This window comes from Perissodus microlepis, chromosome 16 (genome assembly GCF_051167445.1).
Source record: "Perissodus microlepis isolate ML-2025 ecotype Zambia chromosome 16, ASM5116744v1, whole genome shotgun sequence".
Classification (NCBI taxonomy): domain Eukaryota; kingdom Metazoa; phylum Chordata; class Actinopteri; order Cichliformes; family Cichlidae; genus Perissodus; species Perissodus microlepis.
Window position 1 is genome coordinate 15004379 of NC_140476.1, and position 27855 is coordinate 15032233.

The 27855-nt window shown below is 37.2% G+C and overlaps 1 protein-coding gene across 3 annotated transcripts; it reads right to left on the reverse strand.

Annotated features, from left to right (window-relative positions):
• Positions 1–676: 676 nt before the first annotated feature.
• On the reverse strand, positions 677–27855 carry fign (fidgetin). Of its 3 annotated transcripts, XM_084908277.1 has the most exons (3): positions 27663–27855; positions 26783–26817; positions 677–7463 (listed from the first exon to the last, which is right to left on the reverse strand). In XM_084908277.1, exons 2-3 carry the CDS (start codon positions 26805–26807, stop codon positions 5227–5229), a joined length of 2262 nt encoding a protein of 753 aa, XP_084764403.1. In that variant the 5' UTR covers positions 26808–26817; positions 27663–27855; the 3' UTR covers positions 677–5226. The 3 variants fall into 3 exon arrangements, with proteins under 3 accessions (XP_084764403.1, XP_084764406.1, XP_084764405.1); XM_084908280.1 differs by lacking the exon at positions 26783–26817; XM_084908279.1 differs by lacking the exon at positions 27663–27855 and having other exon boundaries at positions 26783–27631.

Sequence of the window (27855 nt, forward strand, 5' to 3'; positions counted from 1 at the left end):
TCAGTCCTTATGAAGTCAGATAGTGACAGGCACAGATAATACGAAATTCAATTTTTTTTTTAAAAAAAACATCTTTTTGTTGGGTAATTTTACTAATTTAAATAATGCAAATCTCAAATCTTCATTTAGAACAGCTATATGGAAATTTACAAAATGTATGTTTCTCCAAATAATAAGGAATGAAGGACATAATACAAGCAGAATGTTTTTCACCCTGTCAAACCAGTGTCACTATCTTTATGTTTATAGTAATGAGAAAGACACATGTTAGATTTCATGATAAACTCACACACAAATAATATTAACATGCATACACAGTTTTAAAAAAGAGAAAATAACCAGTACTAATAAAGTATCTTTCCTCATTCATGTTAATTGCACAGAACCTTCCCACGCATGTACCACCTACATCTTAATGACACCATAAAGTGGAACTTTAGCATACCTGTTTGCTTTCTACTAAAAAAACATCAATTATGAATTTATAAATGTTCATGGATCACGAAAGGTGTCATTGATGGGCGGAACGTAATAAAAAAGTAAGTTTCGAACTGCTGCTAACTGATTTATTTTACTCTAAAACACCAGTTAACTTAAAAAAATAATTAGCACGCTGTAATTGATTTAACATTGTCTTTCGAAATGAATAACTCGAAAAAGAAATAGCAGTCTATCACACCGTTGCAAATTTAATCAAGTAAGTTTAAGTACAAAATGCATTCAGAGTTCAGGAAAAAAAGAAAACACCTTTATTCAGTATTCAATAACCTTTATGTACCTTGAAATTAAAATACATTTAAATCGACTGTACTGTAAGTATGGCAATACATACACACATATAAACATGTATGTGGTGCACTTCCGTATGTACGCTGTATATCATTAGCAAATGTACAATACATACAGCTATGTGCAAGTTTGTTTTCTGTACAGGTATATGAAAAGTAAAAATTCAGAACTTTCGTATTTTAATGTTATCCCTCACACTTGCATGTAGAATTGCAAGTGCACAGATATACACAATAACATGCGCACTACAACAATTCACAAAAGATTAAAGCAAGTCGTTATTTTTTAGGAAAAGAATTTGCATTGGGGACCTTGCAAGAGACAAGGTTAATGGAAACATGATATTGTGAATATACTGAACGTCAGTACTGTATGTGCAGGTTAACGTCATCTTTGTTTTCAAGGTGCCTTTTTTTTTTCTGTGACTAGTTCTTGACAGCGTAAAGACAGTCTCTGTGAGGTAGACTGCTCAAATTCAAGGGCAAGCTTTTATTTTATGCATTTTTTTGTTTGTTTTAAATTTTTATCCACAAATGCATGACATTCAAAATGACAGGACATGAGTACTACATGTAAAATATGTAGCAATGAGGTAGAAAAGGTTATAAAGAATGCCAGACTGAAAAAACTCATGATGGAAACACCATTTTAAGCAGTTCAGCAAAATCAAATCACAGAAAAACTGAAAGATATTGAAAAAGATGATACAAGTGACTGAGAGTCAATGTGCTTATCAAAGGTTCTGCTGTTGTGACTGTATACCCACATCACCTTCAATACTGAATGATTTATAATAACATCTACAACATCTGAACTTTACAATGTATTTTGATATAAATGTCTAAGTTTTCCTCATATCAGATCTTTGTCAAAAAATGTTTACCGTTTAGCTGTCATGACAAATAAAATCATAGAAATGTAACATTTTATGTGCCTTGTGTTACATTGTGCTCTATTACACATTGTTTGGGAGACAGCTTTCTCTAAAATGCACAAAAGATTACTTACATACAACTTAATTTGAGTGGACTATTCCCCCCTTTCAATGTACATCTCTGCTGCTTGTGAACAGTTGATCTTTTGTACTTGTGAAATCTGTGCTTGTAAATCGTGCTCAAGGCTTCTTAGTACCTACTTGTTAAAAAAACACAACAACAACAACAACAACAACAAGAAAAAAACTTCTATATTCAGTCTCATATTCCAGTGTGTCATTTTCTACCAAACTCTGTAATAAACAAGTTAACCATATGTGTATTTGTCTTCCATGCAGATATGCTATGTCCATTCACTTTGATGGGGTGAGACTTGAAACTTATTATTTCACAAGCTCATGTATCTCTTAAACATTTAACATACTTTGATTCTGTAACTTAACAATGCCCAGTGAGATGGCTAGAGATTTTCCAATTATACATAAATACATCCGGCAATAAAGGTAAATTCGCAGCTTCCTTAAAACTGTTTTCATCTTATATAGGAGAGAAAATTAAAAAAAAACCCAAAACAAACAGACGCATAAAAGGCAGTAAATACTTGATGTGTAAGGGCTTTTACGAGTAGCATCAACTTTTTCCAATTTCATGTGTTTGCCCTGAGCAGTGGCCAAATTTCATGTAACAATGTTACAATGTTTTAGGATCATTTCATTTGAGAAAAATTGCATGTGACTGGTGAGTATGACTGTTACAATTGACATAATGCGACAATTATTACTACTAATGAACTTACAATGAATGTATGTTTATTTTTTTTTTATAACTTCCCGGTAATTCCAGTCCCTTCAAAGAACTGGTGTTGGAAATTACCATTGGTATTACATGTAGAGAACATGATCGATCCTGACTGTAGTCGTGCGTTACAAACAAACTACTGAATATAATAAATAAGTGAAGAGGGCATGAATATTCTTCATTACTGTTTCTCCAAATATGTGTAGGTCTACAATTTTCAAACTTAACAAATACAATGATTCTGTCCCTAAGCTGATCAAAATGTGTCGGGTTTAGTTACCGTTTTACCAGTTACAATTACTTGTATGGATTTAATTAAACTGCCTAGATTACTCTTCTGTAAAGTGTTACATAGATTAAATGAAACTAGAAACAGACTTTTGGTGCAGCTGGTAGATTTCTTGCTCTGTAATTGTTCTAAATGCTTTGAAAACATCCTGATGTGGATCTTCGAAAATTAATGATATCATACCAGGTAGCAGTGATCATTGTGAATGTTGTCTAATAAAAGATAAAAGATAAAATATGTGCAATAGACAACAACAAAAAAAATACGGTCCTTAAGTGCCTCTACCCACCTACATCTACATCTACTTCAGTGGCATTTTTCAATGTGCGAGTGCTTTGCTTTCCTTACTACTATGAGTACATAATACATTCAATACTTTTACTTGCCAATTCAGCTATCAGATTGGCTCTTTTATTGTTGGAAATGTTGCATGGGCATGTACTGATAAATGGCAGCAAATAATGATTGAAAACATTGTACGAGTTTAAGTATGAAAATTATAATGAAATAAAAACAATTTACCAGACAATGCAAGACTAGCCTTCGGAAATGTCCCTAAAAGAGAATGCCACTCAATTCATGGATGTTACAGTTATAGCCTAAGAAGGAAAAGTAAACTTCAACATAATGGAATCATTTTTAAGACAAAACATGTGCAGGCTTACACACGTCTATGTTAGACAAAGATTCAGGGGTCTAGCAAGGTACAGCAACAAGATCACTGGTGAATCTTGGCTAACACAGAGCAAATTATCCTTAAGGCAAAGGCATAGTGTATCACAAACCTGACATTCAGTGGCATTCCCCTTTACGTATATCATATGGTGAGTAACAAGGTTCTTGGCAGTTATCAAAATGTAAAGCTAATAGATTTTTTTTTTCAGAAATTGTTTTGTTCGTTTTCAAAGGATTTTCTAATCGAACAAGCAGAAGAGATGCTGACATTTTGCTGTCCCTATGAATTTGTCTTTCAGAGATAACAAAGAAACTGAGGTAGAAAGAAACTTGGGCTATACATAATCCTTAGGTTTCATTAATGATAAAACAGCAGCAAGATGGAATGAAATCGCTTGGGGCAGTCGTCATTCTCAACTCCAAGATGTTTGTCTACACCCTTTGTATTTCTTTCAGTTCTGCATAACCACAAGCTAGGAATTTGTGTCTGCAAACTGGGAACTAAACAACAGGATCATTTTATTTGATGTAAATGAAGATTTTTTTTTTTTCTTTTGACAGCCAAAAGGGGAAAAAATGCTCCAAACAGAAATTTCTTTAAGGCTATAATTCAAGATACACAATGATTCCATTATTTTTAAAGGCAATTGTCTGATCATAGAACAAGTTTCCATTTCAAACTAATTTCAAAGTTAAAGAATCCTAGACAAATAAATGAGAATTACTCTCAAACATTCATTGCAGGAAACTTCTCATTTTGAGGTATTAAATAGCCTTTCATGGTTAGATGATGCGATTTTAAATGCAAGTCAGATGCTTGTGTATTGTGTAGTGCTTTGATACAAGCTCATGAGGTACTAGACATATCATCAACATCATCATCACTTTCCTGAGTTGTCAAATAGAGAACATCAAAAGAAAAAATGGTAGAATTTTACATTGTGACTATTCTGATATTTTAACAAGAATTACATAGTAATTTAATGTTGAAATTGAATTCACTGTGTCAGCTTTTTTTCAAAAAACGTAACTGTCACTTTTATTTATAGCACATCAACCAAATTTAAGTTGAGTGAAAAACAAACAAACATATTCTCATATTCTCCACCTAAAAATAATGGATATACCAAAGTTATGGTAAGTAAATGACTTACACATGCATAAAATCTGTGTAAGGTAATGAACCCCAACTAAAATTATGCCAGTAAATTTAATTCAGCTCAAATTAACCACGAGTGTTCACAGAGAGCACAAAACAGACACAGCTGAAGAACACTGTTCAATAATAAAGAGAAAGCAAGGTTTTGTCACATTGTAAAGCTTTTTTTTTGTATTAGCACATTTCACCAATGAAGATTGTGAGGCAAAAAAATACAACAAAAAACTTAAACAGCACCACCTCAGGCACTTGATAGCAACTAAATCTCAAGATCAGCAGAATAGTATATATATATTTAAATATATATATATGTATATACAAAAATGTGGGGCATCTTCTCCAAGCTGTTTGAGTTGTAGTTAACACATGGATTTAGCCATATAAAGTTTTTTTCTGATTTTAACCAAAGTCTGACGTCCAGACTGATAACTTCTGTCAGAAGCCAAAAAAGGAAAATTTCCTTTACTCTATATAGCATGTTCATGTCATCACTGTTTGTTTTTTTTCTTCCTCACTGAAGGCTAAACACTTATTTGTACTCAACAACTGGTTTTAAAGAAACTGTGTTTGATAGGTCCATTTCATTGACTACAACCAAACATTTTATTCCACTCAGTGTACACATCAAGTTCTTTTTGTGATATGCTGGGCTGGAATTTGCAAAACACATTGTCAAAGTCTTGGTAAGAGATTGGCCTCATCTGACTGGGGTGGATATTTGACAGGTCAGTACCAGGCATGCCATGGAGCGGACCTACGACAGCCTGTTGACAGAGTTGGACCACATCCAGTCCTGAAAAGCCTTCTGTCCTCTGAACAAGTAGTGACATCTCTTTGTCACTAAGACAGTAGTTATGCTGTGAGAGCAACTGACTGATTATCTGATGGCGTGCAGTCCCATCAGGCAAGGGAATTAACAATCTCTTGGTAAAGTACCTCCGCAGGGACTCTGGGATCTCTTCAGGCTTACTTGTGGAGCAGACCACAAGAACATGGTCCTCAGTAGAGGTCAAAATACTGTCAAGCTGTATGAGAAGCTCAGCCTTCAGGTGATTCACAGGACTCTCCTCACTGAGCTGGGCTGACAGCAGTAGGTCCACCTCACTGATGAAGACTACTGCTGGTTGGCGACAACGTGCCATGAGGAAAGAAGCCTGGATGATCTTGTCCCCTTCTCCCAACCACTTGGTCACCAGTGCTGAACTGCTTAATCGCAAGAAGGCAGCCCCCAGTTGGTTGGCCATGCAGCGTGCCAGAAGTGTCCTACCAGTTCCCTGAGGTCCAAATAAAAGGAGGCTCCGAGGTAACGTGGCCAGTCCGCTGAACATATCTGGCCTTAAAATGGGCCATAGTATCTCCTCTTTTATCGCCGCTTTGGCCATATCCAGACCTGCAATGTCACTCCAGTCCACTGGGGAGCCTTGCTGAAGGATTTCTGTGGTTACCAGCTCTACAAGGTTGGAATCACTATTCTTCAGCTGTTCCTCTGCAGCATGGATGGAGGAGGTAGCTGTACCTATATCAGACCCCGTTAGGGAGTGAGAGAGGTGCTGTCTGTGCTCTTCGGTTTGCTCGCTCATCATGGGAGATTCAAACTTGCTGTAGGGCTCAGTAGTTCTAAGATCACCTGCAGAGCTTTTTGTTGAGCCGTATGATGGAGGAGTTAGTGCTCTGCCAGAGTGCAAGTTAAATTTTCTTTGCTGATCAGAAGATATTGGCTGCTTCGTTGGTTTAAAAGCTAAAGATGTCGCTTCAGCATTTCTTTCAAAGCCACTGCCCCTGTTTGAGTCTGAGATGCTGCCATCTACTATTCTGTACATGGGGCTCTGTGCAGAGCGCTGTTGGTTGTAGCTGAAATTACCATAGCTTGAGTCCATATCTCCATGTCCACTCATGTAGAAAGCTTTTCGTTTTAATGAGTTGGATGTGCTGCCATTCAAAGGTGTTGGTGCAATTGGGGTATGATTATTGGACTGGTAGGTGTAGCCAGGCAATGTGGAGGGAGGGATTGGTGTAGGAGCTGCAATACCAGACGGCAGATAAGCAGAAGGAGGGGGTGCTCCCCCAGGGCTATAACCAGGGCCAACTGCAGCCTGCGAAGCATACCCTGTTGGAGGATAATTGTAGTTGGGAAGGTTTGGAGACCCAGTGTTGTAGCTCGGCACTAAACTAGGAGGAGGAGGCGGGGGAGGGGGTTGTAATAGCCCCGCGCTGTGCAAAGGAGAAGGATGTGGGGATGGGAGGGCGGGGGTACTCTGGCCACTGTAGCTAGAATGCAGGTAGGAACCGTTGTAGCTGGCAGTATATTCCTGAGAGGGGAGGCCCGAGTGAAGAGTAGTGGCTGTGTGACTTCCACAGTTACTACTGGAATAGCTAGGCTCAGACAAACTGCTGGCCACCCCTGGGGAGCTGCCTATGCTAGCTGACACATCTGTAGGGGGTAGGGCAGCTGTCATTCCAGCTTTGCTCACAGATATAACATCTGGAGCACAGTTCATTGGGTAAATCCCCTCCTGCCAGGACTCATTCTCTGACTTTCGTCCATTCATGAGTCCAGTAGTGCTATCAGAGTAGGAGCACAGCAGGGTTCTTTCATTTGGGCCTTCTAGGATCCCAGAGTACTTCTCTGCATATTTCTTAAGCAGATTGGAGGCAGTCAGCGCAGAGATGTCATCATTTGCCCACGCATACTGGTATGTTCGCTGTAAGTGCCCCCGGTAGGCCTCTACTTTGTGTGCTGGCGAGCGAGTAGTGGATGAGATGTCAAAGTGTTGCTCTGCCCATTGTGTGTGCTCTGGGGTCCACTGCATCTTTAGACCTGGATATTTCACATAGGGAAGAAATATATCAATGTAAGCATTGAATTGTGGTTTATCATCATTTAAATGCAATAATATTCTACAGTCAAATTGTAAAAATTCAAACACACTGAAGTCCATAGGTGTTTTTATGACCATTTTGTAAGAGGAGTAAAAAAAAACGTACAAAGTAAAAAAAAAAAAAAAAAAGAAGATATATTTGTTTAACCTATGTACTAAGTACATTTTATACAATATCAGAAATATAATGTTTAATACTATTTGCTTCATAATCTCTACATGTCTCTTATGACAGAAAACACTATCTGAATACACATCATAGACACTATGAGGATGTGGGACCCATCACTTGGTAACGGTGGTATAATCCACCCAACACAGAGCAGAGTGACACAGACATTGCAGGTCAGTCTATAATCCAACTCTCATCTGAGGCATTCTGAGACAGTTTCAAATCTGCTTGGAGGACAGCAGCAAAGCAATCTTCCTTGGCAGCGCTCTGTTGCTTTCATCACACAAACCCCTCAGCCCAGCATGAATTACATCCACATCGAGTCTGCCTACTGCTCCCTCATCGGCAGAGTGAGGATGAAGGGAAAAAAACAAACCCCCCCCCCCATGCTTCACTTGTCTTTTTCTCCCCAGCCTCTCTATATAGCTTTAAAGGTTTGAATGACAGAAATAATCAAGTTAAATACTAAAGTAAATCTGCAAATAAAACTTTTTACTCACGCTGTCATCTATTACTCTGAGATTATCAGAGGGTGTACTATATCCCCAAAGAATTTAGACTACTAGAGATTACAGCTCAAGACAATCTGATACTGTACACAGTCTCACATCTCTCATGAACACTAATCTGACCAAATGCCACAAGAAGATATGAGAGAGGATGCATTCAACTCAACTGTTTCTGCCCATTAGAATGTCTGTCTTTGTTAAGGAGGCAGTGTATTATACTGTATATTTCAGTAGGTTAAGTCCATACCACAGCAACAATCAGCTAATGTCCAGATTACAAATGCTGTCGATTCCCTTCTGACTCCCTCCCAGCTATTTGCCCGCCAGCAACTCTAGACACCAGCAGCTAATTAGCGGGATGATGCTGCACTAATTGTGTTAATTTACAAGGTTTTAGTCAAAGAGATCCATGCTATAGCTCACATGGTTGTCAACCATCCAAGCTAATCATAAAGGAAAGAAAACCTGAGGCAAAAAGCCAATACATAAAAACAGCATAGCTATACTGTAGTTGAATAGAAATGTTTACCAACATGCAGAAAATGACATGTAAAAACAAATCCTGTTACTATGGAGAACAGTGATAAACTTTAAAATCTGAAACAATAAAATAAAAAAGTCATACATGTCATACCACAAAATCTTGCAAAAAGTGTATTTAATCTAATATTTCTAATATTAATGAACTTAAAATGAAGCGTCTACACTCTTGAGAATTCCAAAAGTAGTTACTGACTAACACTAACACTGACTAACACTACTGTGTTAGTCACTCATTATATTCCAGATAAACTGTTTTGCTAGGTATGTAGGTGGGTCAAATGCAAATTAAAGAGTCTGCAGAGGAAAAAATATTTTTCCATTACAGTCTGACACCCCTTTTCTTTATTCCTCTCTGCTAATGTGTTTTCTACTATATATATATATATATATATATATATATATATATATATATATTTTTTTTTTTTTTTTTTTTTTTTTTTTTTTTCTAAAGAAAATATCACATAATGAGGACCTTGTTTTGAAAGTAGCAACTACCACTGCACTACCCACAAGTATCATGATGATGGTCTCTGTAAAATCATTCAATAGACTTCTTTAACACTCAAGGCACATTTTGTCAATAACAAAATTGCACGCAGCTTATTGAGTAAGCTTTTTCTATTACAGCTAATCCTCTCTGAACAATGTGCCACTTTGGACAAGCAAAGAAATGCTTCTAGTGAAGCATACTTGAGATCACTGAACATCAAGTATTTTATAAAAAGGAGACCATTGAAGATGATCAAAATTCAACGCACTGCTAAAATAAAGTACATTTGCACTTACAAAAAAAAGAAAAAGAAAAACTTACATCTAAACCTGGCCTAAATAAATGGGTATTACATACACCAGCAATAACACGACACATTCCAGTCTTAATTGGTATCACTGGGTGTCTAAATTGTTTGAATGCATCAACCAGTTTAATTATACTGAAACATTTATAAACAGTAGTATTTTAACGAAAATCAGAGAATGGCTTGATAAAGAACAAATGTTATAGAATGGATGATCAATGCATCCCAAGAGAAAGCATATGAATAAATACTATACATAAATAAACACAGGCAAATAATTACACATATAGACACTAATCCATCAAGAGGCATAAATTCATGTGTACACACACATAGCAAATTAATATAATAAGCTCCTACTTTGGTTTTACATGACAACGTTGTTCTTTAGTCTACCCTCATAGAAATTCAAATACAACATCCACAAGATCCTTTGTCCTTCTTTGAAATGGTATAATTACAGAGAACTCTATTAGAGGAATGTTTTCAGATAGCCTCAGGGCTTGAGCTCAAATTCCACTCATCAGCGACTCACAAATAAGGCCTTTGTTAGACTTTTCTCTGTTTGTTAATTCATTGGTCTCAATAATCCTCTATGGCATATTTAAGATGATCATTGTAAGTAAACATTTGTATTGAAAATGTGTCCAATTCTGGAGTTATTTAGTTCATAAGACATCTGACTGACCCCATGATAAAGGCAAGAATTATCTGATAAAACACATAATTGTCCTGCACAGAATAATATAGAACAATTTCAGTTATACATTATAAATAAAATATCATCAGAGAAGATCAGAAAATACATTCGGCATGTTATGCCATGCTGCGTTATGGTGTTTAATTTCAAGTTGAGTAATCATCATCGATGAAACAGAGATGCTGACCTTTTTGGGAACTATTAATCTGGTAGCCTAGGCCGTTTTTAAGCAAACAAGAGTGGGCCTCCACTCTGTCCATCCAATTTCCTAGTGCGTAAATTGGACCACCGCTTGCACAATTCTCTATTCATTACTGTGCTGCTGAAAGGAAGCACAGAGGTGGCAGAGTGGTTTTCTTTTCCTTTTTCTGTCTATGTGTGTGAGTGTGAGCGAGAGAAAGAAAGCAAAATGCCTTCCAGGAGGGTTCCCAAGCATAAAGAGCTGGACTTTCCTTCCTCTTTTTGGTTTTGGGGGAGGGGAAATCAGGGGGTTGGGGAGGTGGGGGGTGAAAGCTGTCGTAATTGAAACGCAGCCTAATCAGACTCATTACCATTTTTACCAATTTGCACCACCAAAGATGCTTATTAGGTAACTGTGTTTAATAAGCCGCTCTTTAGAAAACTAACTGTAATGAGCTCTTTAAAGTCAAACTTGAGTGTGATTATGCACTGGAAGTGTTTTGCAGAGCTAAAGCAGACTGGTACATTTAGTCATGTACAATGTCATAATTAAGCTGCACAAACTCTGCACTTCACACCACACAATAGTCCCAGCTGAGGCAGTAGACATGCTGAAAAGTATTTATAATTACTGATCATTACAACCCTGGGGTTTTCATCGCTGGACGTAAACATAATTATGGGAGCTTTTGCTTTTATTCTGCACACAGAGCTCTCTACTTGACAAGCGTGAAAATATTGCAGACAGACAGTAATTATGTTTATAAATAAAAACAAGCTGATATTCATATTCAAATTCACTGGAGATATTCTAAGTAGGGGTGGGGCAAAACATTCTAATACAATGTGAAATGGTAATCGGTATAGCTACAGTCATTCATCTCACATATCAAGTTAAGACTATTTAAACTCAATTTAGAGCTCCATGTAGCAGTAGCTCCAATCTTTGGATGGCAGAGTGCCATTTAACCCCTCATTTAGAAACGATATGCCTTCCTCAGTCACCGTCTTTTCCGCAGCTACTGCCTATACATTTCAGTCTGTCCATCCATAGTAGCAAATTACTACAGGTCTCCAGTCAAATGATGCCATATGATTCTATTCTACTCCAAACTTAAAAGGAGGAAAATGACTGTACAATGTGCTTATAGTATGTTTATGGCATCTTTTGAAAGTGTTTTTATAATGCCAATAATACAGGAAGATATGAGCTTGAAACCCATTGCAACAGAGCAAGCACCATTTCAAAGTAGCAAACAGGAAAACGTGTCTGACTTTAGCCTGAGCACATGTATTAACATTATCTATCTAAAACTACCCAATGCTGAGCCATTTGCACAGTTCAGATAACTAGAAACAATGTAATTTATCAATGAACCCGCTGATTTGATAGATTAACAATGAATGAGATAATTTATGTATATTACAATGTTACATAATATATTCTATCTCCTGTCAAAATAAAAAAATGGAAAAATAACAGGTTTAAAGGAGGATTTTTAAAATTCACATTTTATTATTTATTATACTACTTTTTATCCATTTATTATTGTACTTAACTGGGTTGTTTCTGGAATATCAAAAAAAGACACTGACACCGAAAATTTAAAGAAAATGTACTGAATTGTGTTAAGAATCAAATTTTAAAAGGCAATAAAAATGTAGAAACTTCTTCCACACAAAAAGTTTTGCAAATTAAGTTTATTATTAAGTACTGAAATTAATTTGATATTTATTAAAAAATGTTGTAATTGAAATTACTAGGGAAAGCTGTCAGTAATTCAAACAGCTACCCTAACTTCACATGAAATAGTCTTTATTAACAAGAATTAAGAATTAATGTAATGTGGATAACACACACACACACACACACACACACACACACACACACACACACACACACACACACACACACACACACACACACACACAAAACAAGTTGGCATAATTCAAATTGCAAGTTTCTTTAAATAGGAGTAGAAATTTAAACTTGTGTGATTTAATTTCAGTCACGTATTATTCAGATAAATTAAGTACAAAGATATAAAACACTTCAGTTTGCTTAGAGAAAAACGTTTAATGCATCCAGGACATTTAACTTGAAATACTTTATAAAGGCCGGCAATGACAACTCAAAGAAATTAAAGCTTTAATATAATGCCACTAATCAGGATCCAGTTGGTGAAGTAATATATAAATATGGCATCAAGAATACATTTCATATATAAATTAATTATGCCATTATTATAACTTATGGGACAACAAGTTACAATTCTTACAATTCTACAATTCTTTCTCGTATATGTCCATAGACATCTAATATCAAATTTAAAGGTACAAGATTAGTTAACATTTTCTTAGTTTCGAAATTGCACAAAGCCTTCTCTAGGCTTTCTTTTTTCATAATTTAGTTTTCTATTGACCTTGTCACTGCTAGCTCCTCCCGGGAAGGGCAGCAAACAGACAGCTTACCTCCTTCACACATAACTACAAAGTCATCTTTTTCTTTGCACCGGCAAAAAGGGCACTTCACCAAAGGCTTAACACACACACAAAATTCATTTTACTCCATAAGATCTCAGTCCACTCTGTTCAGGCATCCTCACCTACCACAAAGAGTTTGTTGCGCATCATCATCATCATCCCTCACTGGTGTCCCACATGTAATCACTGCCTATCGTGAAAACACATGACCAAACTGCATGTACTATTCCCCCCACTGAGTGACATTGTCTGTGGTGGGCAAAATAACATGTGGCCTTGAATAGGAATTCACCCAAAACAATAAGATCCATCCATTTTCTTGATCGCTTGTACAGCTTAGGTTTGTGGGAAGCCTGGAGCCTGTCCTTGCTGTCACAGGCGGGGTACACCCTAGACAGGTCATCGGTCCATTAGAGGCCTAACATAGAGAGACAGACAGCCACACATCTACACACCAACTCACTTGTATTAGCTAGTGTGGAGATGGCTGTCTGCTAAGATTACTTGGAATTAAGACTGTCATTACCAGTAGATTTGAATTAATAAAACTTTCAAATCTAGAATTTTTGTAACTTATCAAAACTATTTTATGTCAGACAATTTCTAAATTGCAAAGTCATGTGGTGCACCAAAGCAAACCCTCTTTTGGACTATTGCTAGGTCCAAGTCTGCATGTTTTGCACCCCTAATCTAATGCACTGGTTGCTTATTAGGTTTTTACATAAGATTATCGGATTACCATTATGAGCCAGGCATGTTAGCTAAATTATCTCAAAAACTGGTGTGGTCTATTTTGCAGAGATATAAATTAGCTGAACAAATGTGAGGCATACTACTTGTCTTTAAAATCATACATAATATTTAATTGAAATCAATCAATTTATATCAATAGTCATCACTACAGTAATAGCTTAACCAAAGTGGCCCTAGTAGTTGCAATCACCATTACTGAGGTAGCACTCATTGTATGTTACTAACACTAAAGCAGACATTTAAAAACTACATCTTTCTCTATTGCTGGTATAATTGACAGTAAATTTGTCTCTTACAACAAAATCACCGGTGTTGTGATTTGGCACTATATAAATAAAACGGAGCTGAACCGAACTAAGTCTAGACCTTCAAATCTGTCCATTCCATTACTCATTTGGGATCATAACATGGAACAGCGGTTTCTTAATCATGTAACTAGTGGTCTAGTGAGGGCTTTTAACATGAAGCCAGTCAGGATTGTCAAATATTTTGTCTTTACAGCTACATTTCAAACAATCAGTGGTCACTTGATTTCTGCATTACCAAGGCATGTAGAAGAACAAATGGAAGAACACCTTGTACCATCTTTACTGCCATGAAATATTGAAAATCCCAGCAAAACCAGGATTTCAGATTACAAAACCATTTTATATAAGTGCATATGTATCACTTTAACAGCATCAGACAAAGCAATTATTAAAAGGAGCAAGAGTTTGTACTTGATGAGATCTGAGTAAATGGATGGATCAACAAAACAATTAAAGTAGACTGTTGTTTTTTTTCTGCTTTGAACCAGAATTCGAAGCTTCTTTTGAATACATGTTTATTAACGTAACCATAGAAAAGGTCAATAATGTCATCTGATCTGTATTCCCTGCTTACATGGCATGATGACTTAATCGTCACATGTTTATCTTTATTCAGTGTAAATCTCTATAATTTTGAAATTCAAATCTAAAAGCGTAATGCATTTTTACTATGTACTCTCAATATTCGCTCTAGGGTAACATGTATTCCACATATTTCTTTGCAATTCAGTAAATCATAGGTTGAGAAAATCTCTGAGCTGTCATTTTTTCGTCTAAATGATGCTCATTAAACCATAAGTCTTCAGGCCAAGAAGCCCCTGAGGCTACATCTTCCATTACTACCCTAAGTATAGCTAAATCCACACATATGCTAAACTAACAGCCCTCCATGCACAAGTAAAACTTGTACAGTGAATATAACTACGACAATTACAGGAGAGAGCCTTCATAGTGTTCTGTAGTGCATAATACTGATGAATACTCAAATGGCTTGTTAGTCAAAAGAACACAGTCATTGAACTCAAGCACTGGGTGAAGCTTGTTTAACCATAGAGCACACATACAGTAGAAGCAGTGATCTTGCAAGCCTATATGAACTTTGCTACTCCACTCCTCAAGGGATCACTTACACACTTCAAAAGAGAAGAGAGGCAGATTGTGACCTTGATACACGAAGGCTCATTGACCAAAAGCTATTCAGTAACATTTTCATTCCCAAACGTCCTGTTACCCCAAGGAACTCCCCAGTCCAAGAGGAACAAGAGTATGGAAAAAAGCAAACAGGAAGGTGTAAATTTGGGTTATTTATTTATTAGCTTGTTTTCTTGTTTCTGGAATTTTTATCACTTGTACTTTACTGTAAGGTATTGAACTGGTCTCGCCGAAAACCTGCTACTTGAATTAGAAACCAACAAGCTAAGCCCCTTTGGAAATTAACAGATTATCTTGTTCACTGGTCCAGTCACAACTGTGATTGCTTTCCACTTCCAAATATTAGGCTTTTAGCCATATTAACCTGGTTAAGACATCAATGCAATGACATTATGAAAAAAAGGTCATTGTTCCCAATGCTGAGGCACAAATCAGAATTGTTTTTTGTTTTTCCTTTTGATCAAATTCCAAATGACACAATCAGTTGGGGTATTTGAACCATTCATTGGATGGCCGCTGTTTCAAATCGCTAGACTGCCAATGGGGAGCCATCCATTTTTATATATTACTGGTCAAAAGACCCAAAAAACAAACCAAAAATCAAAATCCTAAAACAAATCAAAAAAGGAGCAACAAAACGTATTTAAATTTGCCCCAAGTCATTCCCTACAGAATTCAATCCAAAAGCACTTATGGAAAAGGAAATGGCCGTTATTTTTGCATACACTAGAAATCCAAGGCCATCTGTTGTTCTATTTACCATTTCTTACACATTGAAGTGATTAAACGTTCAAATTGAACTCTAATTGAAAATAGCCAAGTGAACAGAAAAAGGATGTTTGCCTGTAACTGCTGTCAGCCTTTCGCTGAAGCATTCTGAAGCATTCTGTGATATCGACTGCAAGTCTCAAAGAAGGTCACTTCTCCAACACAGGCCAGACAAAAGGTGAAATGAGACAACTGAAGCAATCTTAGGTCAATATGAAATAGAAATCTCTCAGCTATACTGTAATAAAGTTACTGAAGTGAAGTAGTGAAGGGGAACTTTTACAAGGAAAGAGCTGTCCAGGAGATTGGTTCGCCCACTGGCAAACAATGGCTTCTACTGTAAGAGGTGGCATGGTGAGCACAATACCCTGGAAATGCAATAGGACATTTGTTTTTAAAAGTGTGTTTAAATTCAAATGGAATTTGGAAGTTTTATGCAAGTGATAAAAGCAATGCTCTGGAAAAAAAAAGGGTGTAAATCTTTTAATATTCCACTGTAGTGGTTTTAAAGTGACAAACCAAGAATACCTGCTTAGATCAGCTCTTATTGCAGCTGGACCATAAAAACAAATCCAATGACAGTATAGGAGACATTTTGTTCAGTGTTTTATACAAATAACTTTAATATGACTGTTATATTTAAATATTAGTAATATTTACAGTGATGTGAGGGAGGATACCAACATCTTTCACTTAACAGCAAACAAATAATAGAACAAGCAAAACATAAAGACACTGACAACTTTCCATTCCTCCTTATAGAGTTCAGAACTTGAAACGTGAAAAATAAAAGACAGCACAACTATTTTTATCTTCAAGCATATTCAGTTTAGATTATATACACAAACACCTGTTGAGTAAAATGCAGAGACACTGAGTGAACGTGATTTTCAACCTGCCCTTTGATGCACAGTGTTCTCCAACATACTTCCAGAATAAAATTCTATGGCTTGTTCATAACCAGAGTTTTGTAAGTTTTCAAGCTGGCCTTGACACGACCTCTTTAAGTAATCCAATGTGAAACAAATGAAAAAGGAAGAACTTTTTTAAAAAAGCAAGTGAAAAAAATAGTTATTTTTTAAAAATCTGATATCAATTTAGAAAACACCTAAAATCCTTTTGCTGCCAGATCTCTGGATTGTTTCTTATGTGTTAGGGTTTCTCCATAAAGCAGGATCATATTTTGTCAAATCACAATTTTAAATCTTCTTGCTTTAATATAAAAATCAATTTAGAAAAAAAAAATTTTTGATATAAATTTTGCATGTGACAATAGCAGGATAATATGACCTTTCAACATAAGGTAACGTTATGGAAAACGCATTATGGATTATTGAAAAAGTCCATATTAGCATTCATTTTGTATCTCTGTACAGTACATATCATCATTTAAAATTCCCATTACAATGGTTCTACGGAAATTTCATGACATCAAATGAAGTTCAGCCCTGTAAAACTCAAAATCATGAAATTATTTTATAGGGCTTAGATGTTTGTAATAGGGTTTAAATTCCAGATATCTGTGGTTGGAATAAATGCTTATCTTCTGTATAGATGACTGTTGCAACTATATCCATGCTTAAGAAGGGTAATAGTGTAGTGTACTTTAGTGTAATTCTAATACTTTAATTTTTCCAAAAGCAGAAATGAGTGAGGCAGTATAGTGCAAGCAATTGTAAACCAGTGTGAGGAAAGTGGGAGATGGGGAGCCTTCAGAGTGTTTTGACATAAATGAGACATGAATGCAGAAAGGGAAATGAAATGAGAATTATTCCAGAGCATTCCTTAATAGATTATGAAATGAAGGAAAGAAAAAAGGTCAATCTGTGTCACAAAGCAACTGTGAAAAATAAATGAGGTAATTAATAGAAATTGAGAGGTGCGCATTAAAAATATTTCTACATTTTCTTTGTTCGACTAACACTTTTCAAGGGTTATAAATCCATTCCTTGAGAAAGTTCAGAGATGTGAATTATACACTACAATGCGTTAAGTATCACAAACAGGATAAACAGACACAAAGATCTCCAGCATTTCATTATGTCGACTTAATATGCGGTTCTTTATACCGTTTAAAATAATGATTGTTCCGCATTGTGCTGTATTCGCATGTTCAGAGTTCAACCAATTTAAAGCTAATTAATTAGACACAATTCTATTAAGAAACAAATCCCACTCATCAATATACACAACCTAGGGTCACCCATTGCCCAAATGTGAATTGGGTCTTTGGACCACATGGACTAGAGAATAGCACAATAGCACTATTAGACCTCACAATAAACAGTTTGGCATGGATATATTCGATGGAGCACGAACTCATCAGTGCTGATGGATTTTACTTCCCTTGACAGAAAGCAGGACCGTCGCTTGGAAATATAGCTTTCTCTCCAATGGTCACTGTATGGAAATTGGCGAGGAGTTTGATATCCAAGCTAACAAATGGCCGTGTCTTACTATATATATAACACAGCAGCACTGTGCTTTATGTTATTCATCATCAAATATTGAGAGACAACTGTTCGTCCCTTTGCTATTGTAAACATGTGCTAAGATTCTTCCTGCAATGTGCCAAACTACACAAAGCGCATTAAATTTAAAAAGAAAGAAATGAATTAATTAATTGAATTAATGTTAATTCAAGTTATACACCTTAATTAATTTACACATATTGTTATAATGTGTCTGAATTTAGTAAAGATGGGTGACTAAAAGTCTTTTCAAAAAATACTGAGGATATATTCAATAATCTGCGTGACGTTGTGTCTTACATGGAGCTACATACAACTACAAAGAGTTGGCAGTTCGTCTTGTAACCGGAAGGTTGCCGGTTCGAGCCCCGGCTCGGACAGTCTCGGTCGTTGTGTCCTTGGGTAAGACACTTCACCTACCGCCTACTGGTGATAGCCAGAGGGGCCGATTGCGTGATATGGCAGCCTCGCTTCTGTCAGTCTGCCCCAGGGCAGCTGTGGCTACAACTGTAGTTTGCCTCCACCAGTGTGTGAGAGTGAATGAATAGTGGAATTGTACAGCCCGAAAAGCGCTATATAAAATGCAATCCATTATTATTATTACGTCTTCTGTTCTTAAGTTTTTCTTAACAACTATTGTGTCCTAAATTTTAATTAATCTGATTTATGTTGATACAGCCAAAAAAAACCCCTAAACAAACAAGCAAACAACAAAAAAACAGCTTTGATTGTTAAATGTTCTCTGCTTTTGCCCGTCGCCCATGTGCTGCTTGTTCTATTACAATGAATGTTTGAAAGAGGAAAGTAGGCACAAGTCCTTCTGGCAGAAATGTGCAATAAAAAAACATTTACTCCTCTGTTTATTTGTTTTATTTTTGTTTGTTTCTTTTCTTTTTTTTCCTTTTTTCCAGGTTTATGTGTGGATAGTTAAATAAATCTGCCTCTGGCTAGTATGAGCTCCCATGATGAATGGTGCACAGAGTGAACATACAGTAAAGTATACTGGTCCACTTTGTAGAAGGCAGATTGTACAGCCGTGCTCATTTGGGTATGCATGAAATAACAATACTCTACTGGGAGCATTCTAACTTTCAAACACTTGGGGTCAACTACACGAGCAGATTCCACATGTGCAGCCTGTGGCCACTGAGGTCTGGAATCTACCTCCCTCCTAGCTGGGTGACGTTGCATGTTCTATTTCAAGACCGAGGGTTGAAGTGAGGCTGCAGGGAGTGTAACACTGACCCATATGACCTGTGGCCTAGAAAAGCTGCCTGAAGCTCTGCACACTAAAAACTCCACACTCCTTTGCTACAGCTTTTCAAAGGCAAACAAAACCTTTGCACATAGCATGTGTCTTTTCATGCCAAATGATTTGCATCCTTTTTATTCACATCTTTGAACTGTTGTCACTGTATTCCGCGCTGTTGTGGAGCCTGATGCTCACTCTCTGAGGTCTCAAGTGGGAAGAAAGAAAGGAAGCCAAAGCAAAACTGCTTTACTTTCAGGCTCAGTGTCTACAGGCCACATGTCTCCAGTCATCTGTCACTAGTTTACATACATACTATGACACTTCCTCTCTCTGTGGGAACCCGTTGTCACCACTTGGCCGCCAGCAGAGGCTGACTGGGTGCTAGATGGGTCTCCCCCAGGTACCTCTAGGGAGCCACATTAGACCTAACTGACAGACTGACAGGCGCGTGCGCACACATACACACACACATGCACACACACACACGCACACACACAAACAGTCCATCCCTTGCCCAAAACACTCCCTCCTCCTACAGTACACCAGCTTGCATGCTCCCAAGGCATGGCACACTTTGCATGAAGCAGTGACTTTGCTTTACATCAATTTTTTCAGACATAAAATTATTTTTTCACCCCTCTAGCCTCTCCATGCTACATGGAAGTTTTGAAATGAATAATGGAAACAACAGAGCTGAAGACTCATGGGATCCATTTAAAGATGTGGGAGAGGCGATGCAGTCAGGGGCTTGTGCTGCAGAAACATCACGCTCCAAGTAAATGAATTTACTATTGTTCCGTACCATATAGAAATGCTGCGTGCAGGTCGAATAAAGCCAACAATGATATAATAATATATTTTCCTTCCAAAGGACAACATTAGAGTAAATATATATCAATAAAAACACTTCAAACTGATATTTCCACCAAGTAAAAAGATCATCTGTGACTTGGATACAGTGCAGCAAACGCCGTCTAAAAGTATGAAACCATTCTGCTGTCTACAGTTACAAGACTATACTACAAGCAGGTATCACAAACAGAACACAAGGTTTTCTTTACTGACAGCAACATCCTAGACAGACAAATGGACAAATGGCTTGATTTCCGTTGCGAAAGTGGGAGTTTCAACTATGTTTAGCTATTCTCAGCGAAACCTTCGTTTGGCATTTCCACCTTGCCTCCCCAGATACTTGCGGTGGATGTGAGCAAGCGAGTGTGGGGCAGTCCACTATAACAGCTATTTTAGAGCATGCAAAGTCAACACGACTCCCTGAGGTGATTTCCTGATAATGAACACAAAAGAAGTGTCAGCCCTCATAAAGCTCAGTGATGATGCTGAACTCTCGAACGTTCATTTCTTGCGCTCCTTCGTCTCCTGATTTAAATTAATCTAATACCAGGCGGACTCTAAGAGGGACTGTCAAATAGGCCATATGCAAGACAACAAGGCTTTCCGGGACTATTCACTTAAGAGTTAGAAACAGCTTTATGAATTTAACTTATCTACATTTATTATTAAACAATAGTCACACAACGAGTATTTTTTTTTTTCTTTCTTTCCCCACGTATCCAGTCTTCCCGATTTACTTCTGCGCAGACTGCTGTGGTCACACTACAGTGTCACTGCAGACACCTGCTGCCTTTGCCGCAGCCTGACACCTTAAACCTTCATGGCAGCATATACTCAACCTTCTATCCCCCCTTCCCCTTCCCTCCACTCATCCTCATCTCCCTCCTCTCCACATCATCAGGCAAACTTCAACGCACGCTCTCGACCCTGGCACTCAAGGCTCCCTCTGCTAGCTCCTGGCACAATGCCAGCCCGGCAGTCACCGGACTCCACGGAGGGTGAATGAGTCGCTAAGAACTTTAAGGAAACCACTGATAGCTCACATCTCATCTGATCATCGTTTTAGCTAAATGCCTCAAATTGATATCTGAGACAATTAGCCTCAGGTGTGATGAAAAGGGGATGAAAAAAAAACAGTAAAAAAGATGAACTCTTATATTCAGAGCTAATGTGTGCATGCTCTTGAATATAATTTTTGAAGTTTATACAAGGATGTGTTCCAGTCTATGAATTATAACACTATTATATTGTCATTATGACAATTGCAAAGTAAAATGGTTTTGACACATTGTTAGTCTGTGAGAGAAATTTATTTAAAATGACTTAAAAAAAAAAGAAATCCAAATTAAATTTAGAGCAAGCTACATTTAGAATCACAGTAGCAGGATCAAAGCCAGTCAGCTGTTATCACAATTAAATATTGATTAGGACAAGCCAACACCAAGACAAATATGACAATTTACATAAAAGAAGTAGGGTATTTACCACTAGGAATAACCTATAATGAGTCTGACAAACGTGGTGAAATGAAACAGTATTTAAGGTTGTCTAGTTGCATGGGCTTTCAGTGAAATCAGTAGAATGATGGCCTCGATTACCAGTTTAATCAGACACTGGTTTGTGAGAACACAAGTGGAATTTCAATACAGCAAAAATATTGAGTTTTTTTCTTATCCTCTAGTGAAAGGCTTGCTCCTCTTTCACAATAAAAAAAAAAAAACTCCCCAACAGCAAGCACAAAAAAGAAAACACCTTGGAAGAAGGACAGGAACAAACACCACTCTTCACCAAGGTTATTCAGTGATAAGCAACAGTACTCAGGCACACAATGACAGCTCAGAGTGCCGGCTATTTTCAAAAGTCATAGAATTGTAGATTTTGTTAATCATACTCCTTGAGTGTTGGGTATTCACTGCCTTTGAGTAGCAGTAAATTATCTGGCTAAAGAAATAAATTAAAGTTATGGAAGCAGATTCAGTCATAAGGACATAATGTTGTTATTTCTCAGAGAGGAATAACATCCTCGAACTGTCATCTAGAGTTGTCTGCTGCCTCTTCATTCAGACCTTGCTCATAAAGCACCTGATTGACATTCTCAGTCAATCAATTATAATTTGTATTATAAATGTAATTATAAAACACTTGAGAGATGTAAAGAAAACTACATTAACAGATGAAAAACATGGGAAAGCAACAGTTCTCTTTGCAAGACGCAGACACTAGTCAGAAAGAGCCACAAAACAGTCTGGGCAGAAACCAAATCTTTTTGGTTGGTTAGAAATAAAGAATTTTGCATGACTAATTAAAATGTAAACAGTGTAATGAGGACATCAGTGATTTAGGCAAACGTCTCTGTGGCTGCCACTGGGGGTATGATAATTACAGAGGCAAATCTATGAATGCACATGAATCTCTTACAAGTCCAGATTAAAAGCCTTAGTGCTAAACCTAGTTTAGTACACCTGGGAATTGTCTATTCTAGCCAATCCCCAACAGGCGCTGAACTGCCTTCTCTTCTTATGAGTGTAGAGACACCTCATGTGAAGGAGATGAAACAAAGCCCTTGTTTCAGTGTGCTGGAAATGAGAAGAACAAGGACTTTAAGGCAACAAATGCTATACTGTGTAAATAAGATGCCTGGCAATGAGGGCCTAGACAAACCTGCCCCTGCAATGTACCCTATGACAGTGTTTCCATTATAATTAGCCATTTGCTGAATCCTAAGCTCTGTAATCATATTATGCTTTATGGTATGGATCGTAATGATATTATAGCATGTTTATGCGAGGACCAGTATCTTTAAAGATAGAACAGGGCACCGTGTCCATCCTCAAACTGGTCCTCAATATACACAAAGAAAAACAGGCTGGCTGACCTGCAAGCACACAGACACAAAAGCGCCACTGCACATTTTTTTTTGACTGAAAAAATAAAACAAACTGCAATAAACAAAGGAACTCTAAAGGGCCATTTAAATCACAGACAGTAGTAAAGCAGACTCTGAATATCTGTTCGCTTCTTTAATATAAAGCCAGCATTGTTTTATCAATTACTACCTGTTAAACTAAATTAATGTCAGAGTATTTTGTTAGAATTAGAAAAAAAATGTGACAGGCCCGCAGCTAAGAGACATATGAAGGGTAAGTACAAGCAGCCAATAGTAGGCACATGCATTTTAGAAAATGTCTATGCCATATGCTGTCACTCAGAGGGAAAAAAAACAAGTCTGAGCAGACAGTCACTGTGTCTAAATGAGATGGTAGGAGGAGGAGGAGGGAAGAGAGAGGGAGGATGTCAAGGATTCACGGTCCTTCATCTTTGCAGTAGAGCAAACACGTCCCTCAGTATAGCAACAGACAGCTGCCTCCACCTTCTAATGCAGTCCAACTTAAATCACTGCAAGAATTGTCAGTGCAGAGTGAAACACACACAGATAACATAGCAAGCTGCCATAAGGGAAACGACAGAGATGTGGATACAAGTGAGGAGACGAACAGAGAAAGAAACAAAGAGAGAGGAGGGGGAACATGTTAAAGATTGGAGGGGGTTTTTTTCTGTCCCTTTGGCTTGAGTCTTACTCCGTTGGGGACTCCCTTGCTTTTTATATGAAAAACAGGAAAGACACCACTTAACATATTTTCTGAAAGATGACAATCCTGCACTGATCTGGTACAACACACTGTAGTCAAGGGGCTGAATGGGATTTCATCTAGTTACCGACAAATAGATCAGTCTGTAAAGATGAGCATTTCATCTATTTACAAAAGCCCTGCAGACATCCCACGGGGTGTTTACAGAGAGTCAGCTCAAGGTATTCAGGGGCTGGCTTTAATTGTTGTGATTAGTACATATATAAAGTGTCAGTTCCACCACACACCACTTCCCTAAGGTAATAGTTTAAACCGTGCTGTCAATTTTAGTGATCACTAGTAATGTTACACACTTTAGATTATAGACAGAACATTTAGAGATTTAGAGAAGCTAAATTGATTCACAAGGACAAGATGCATTCACAAGATGCACAGTCATAATTATTTTTTGCTTTATGTTTGTGTACTTATATTACTTAATTATAGATGTACTCAACAAGAAATCAAGAAATCACCTGTTGTTTTAATTTGTTTACACTGTGTTTCAGGAAACCTGTTTAGATTTATGTGACGCTATTAGCACATATAAAGAAGCAGCAGTAAAATAAGCAAGAAAAAAGTAAAATATCCAAATTGTTTTTAAAGTATGATTAAAAAACCCAAATATTTTATTACATTGCACTGCAGTGTGGAAAAGAAATGTATTTCTTTGACCACCATCAGCAAGGAATCCCTTTGTCAATATTTCTATATCCTTCTGTCATAAAGTACATGCAGTTTTTTTTAGTTTACTTCATGCAACTTCTTGTTATTCTTTGCACTCACTCTTAAAAGTGTGAACATGTGTGACATAAGGCAAAGTAGGTGATGAAAACAGGAGTCAAAACTGAGACTTGTGTCAAATAGCAGCTTAGGTTGTTATCATAAGTGCTATCCTATCAGAAATAAACAGAGCTGTCAGCTTCTTTTCTATGCACAACAGAGGTGTCTGGGGTTAAGTAAGGATCTGCAAGAATCGGCTAACACGCTGCAGGAGCTCATACATGGAACCCTTCCAGGGTTTGAATCCTGATAAGTATGCTCAGGGCAAGTAAGAAGGCCATTTTGTGTGTACAAATACTGTAAATTTATCAAGATAAAACCATAAACCCACCTCTGAAGTCATAATATCCACAAAAATTATACTGTAGGTGTAAACCTCCAGGAAAATGCATGCGTTGCGATATATATATATATATATTTTTTTTTTTTAAATTGTCAGTTAAATTACACAAGTCTATCATTTGAAATCATACATTTAAAGATCGTATACACTGTACATGACATTTAGATTACAAGCTCTGGCTACAGATTAAATAAAATATATTTTTTAATGTTTAAAACAAAGTGTAGTCTCAGCCAGTGTGCATGTCAGAGAAGCTCAGACCAAAAGTCTGCAATAAAAATACCTACCACACATGGGGTATAAATATGAAAAACATTTTTTTTTAAAAATCAAACCGACAAAATTAATACCCACTTAAAAAAAAACACATTACAACCAAACACTCAAACATAATGAACGTGGCGGTAATGTACATTTTTTCCACTGAGTGACGGATGCTGGAATGCTGTTATTTTTGAAGAGGAATGAAAACATACTTCAGCTCACTGCTGATGATGTTAATTTCCTCTCAAAGCAAAACATGCAAATGAAATGTGCGAACACAATTAAGTAAATTGTTCTATGGAGGTGGAAAAGGTTCACTTAGGACAAAGTGTTTGCAAAAGAGAGAAAGCACACAACTTGTTACTTCACTGACTTTGCGTCCATTTACTGGCTTTTCACAAATCATTTCCACTTTATCATAAATGACAGCATTTTTTTATACATTGCTTGTGAACTAATTTGTGAGGAAATACGATATTGTTTCACCTGTAGGTCTTTTTGGATTGTGACAGCTAAAGATAAAAGCAGTGTGTGTTTTCCTTAAACTTGGGTTACTTGGGTTATCTCATCAGGTATTTTGTAATGTTGAAACAAGACAGCAAGCTTGTATTACCAGTAGTTTTGTTGTATGAATTATTTTAGATCATACTTCATAACAATAGTATATTTGTGATGCAACCTGATTACTGTGGAACCATGACAATATATTTATGTTCTAACAACTCTAAAGACACCCATTAATTCAAAGCCATGTCATAAATCTGAAAATAAACTATGTTTAATAAATGCAATTTTCTAGAAAAATCTTTATGGGCAAATATTTCTATTTATGGTTAAACTATACTATAAAATCAGACTCCGTATAAGAATTGCTGGTAGGTTTGAAATGAGAGCTCTTAATACTAATTTGTAACCCTAACAAAAGAAGTCAAATTGTTAGAGTTATGCATGCAAGGAAATGAAAGCAGGGAAAGGGAAAGGACAAAGAAAAATGAAAACTGGACATCAAGTATGTCAATTACAGAAACCAAACCAATTAAAATGGGGGCAAATTTCTTAACCTACACAAGGCACTTTGAACTTAATTGATAATGCCACTTGTAAAAAATTAATATCACAATGTACCCTCGTCTATGATCTACAGTCATTAAATTAGTTAACCTAAATCAAGTAAACTTCTGTAGATGAACCAGGCATGCACAAAGAAAAACACACACACATTTACTGCAATGGAAGCCTTTTTTCAAATATGACAATTAAAAATAATAATATTAAAGATAATTACAAATTGAACATACCATATATACTGGTGCTAGTGATCATGTCTTCAAGCCTAAAAACAAGAGGAGAGGGAAAACAGCAGAAACGGAATTTTCACGAGGAGGAATTCCAAAGGTTGCTTCTCATTACAGCCACTTTTTGCTCAGCTATCGGATTTCACAACTTTCAAAACGCACGGTCCCCTTTTCTTCCTGTAGGTATTCATTTAGAACGTATAATTAAGAATAAGAAAAACGAAGAAGAACGCATCGTGCGACTCATATTTTTCGAAGCAAAAAAAAGAAAAGAAAAAAAGAAAAAGCCCTGGAAGGAGACGCAAAAGCCACACAGGCGCGGCTGGAGGCTGTCACTTCTTGCGCGAGTTGAAACAAGAGAATAGGAAGCATGTGAGAGACTGTGGATGACACAAAACACACATTCTTCATGCCGCCCATTAGAGGAAGAGGCTAAACCAGCGTGATGCCCCCTCCCTTTACTTTTAAAATAGATTACTTGCCAGCAGTTGTCCCACTAAGCGCGCAATGACAACCCATCTATTAACCACCCGCCTGCGGTTATCGCGGCAAGTTTTATTCAGGCTGACATGCAAAAACTTCTCGTTGCAGGGAAGTTATTTTGGAGACTGGATTCAGCCGTGCGTGTAACCTTCGCTTCACACAACGGAGTGTTGCACGTTAATTGTAAAGTCCCTTTCCAACTTCATAATCTTCTTTTGGTATTTTCTAAAGCAGCGGCCGGTAATTTTGATTCGAAGAACGCAGAATGATTGGCCACAGACTGCGCTGCAGCTCTGTGACGCGCGACACCGTCTCTCTCGCTGCGAGCATTTGTGCGTGCAGAGCTGCTCCGTTTCTCTTTTTAATTGTTCGCATCACTGAGAGACATAACAGGACTTACCTGTGTAGGTGACAGGGCAGCGTCAGGGTTTATAGTACCATCGATCCAGTGAGTGTGCAGATGAATGGCTCGCTGGGGTTAAGCGTGGCTGCTCACGATTTGAAACCATTCCAAGTTAGTGAGGTGAAGACTGACCACAGCCTCTGCCATGTTGGAATTCCAAACCCTGGACAGCTGCTCCACTGACTGAAGG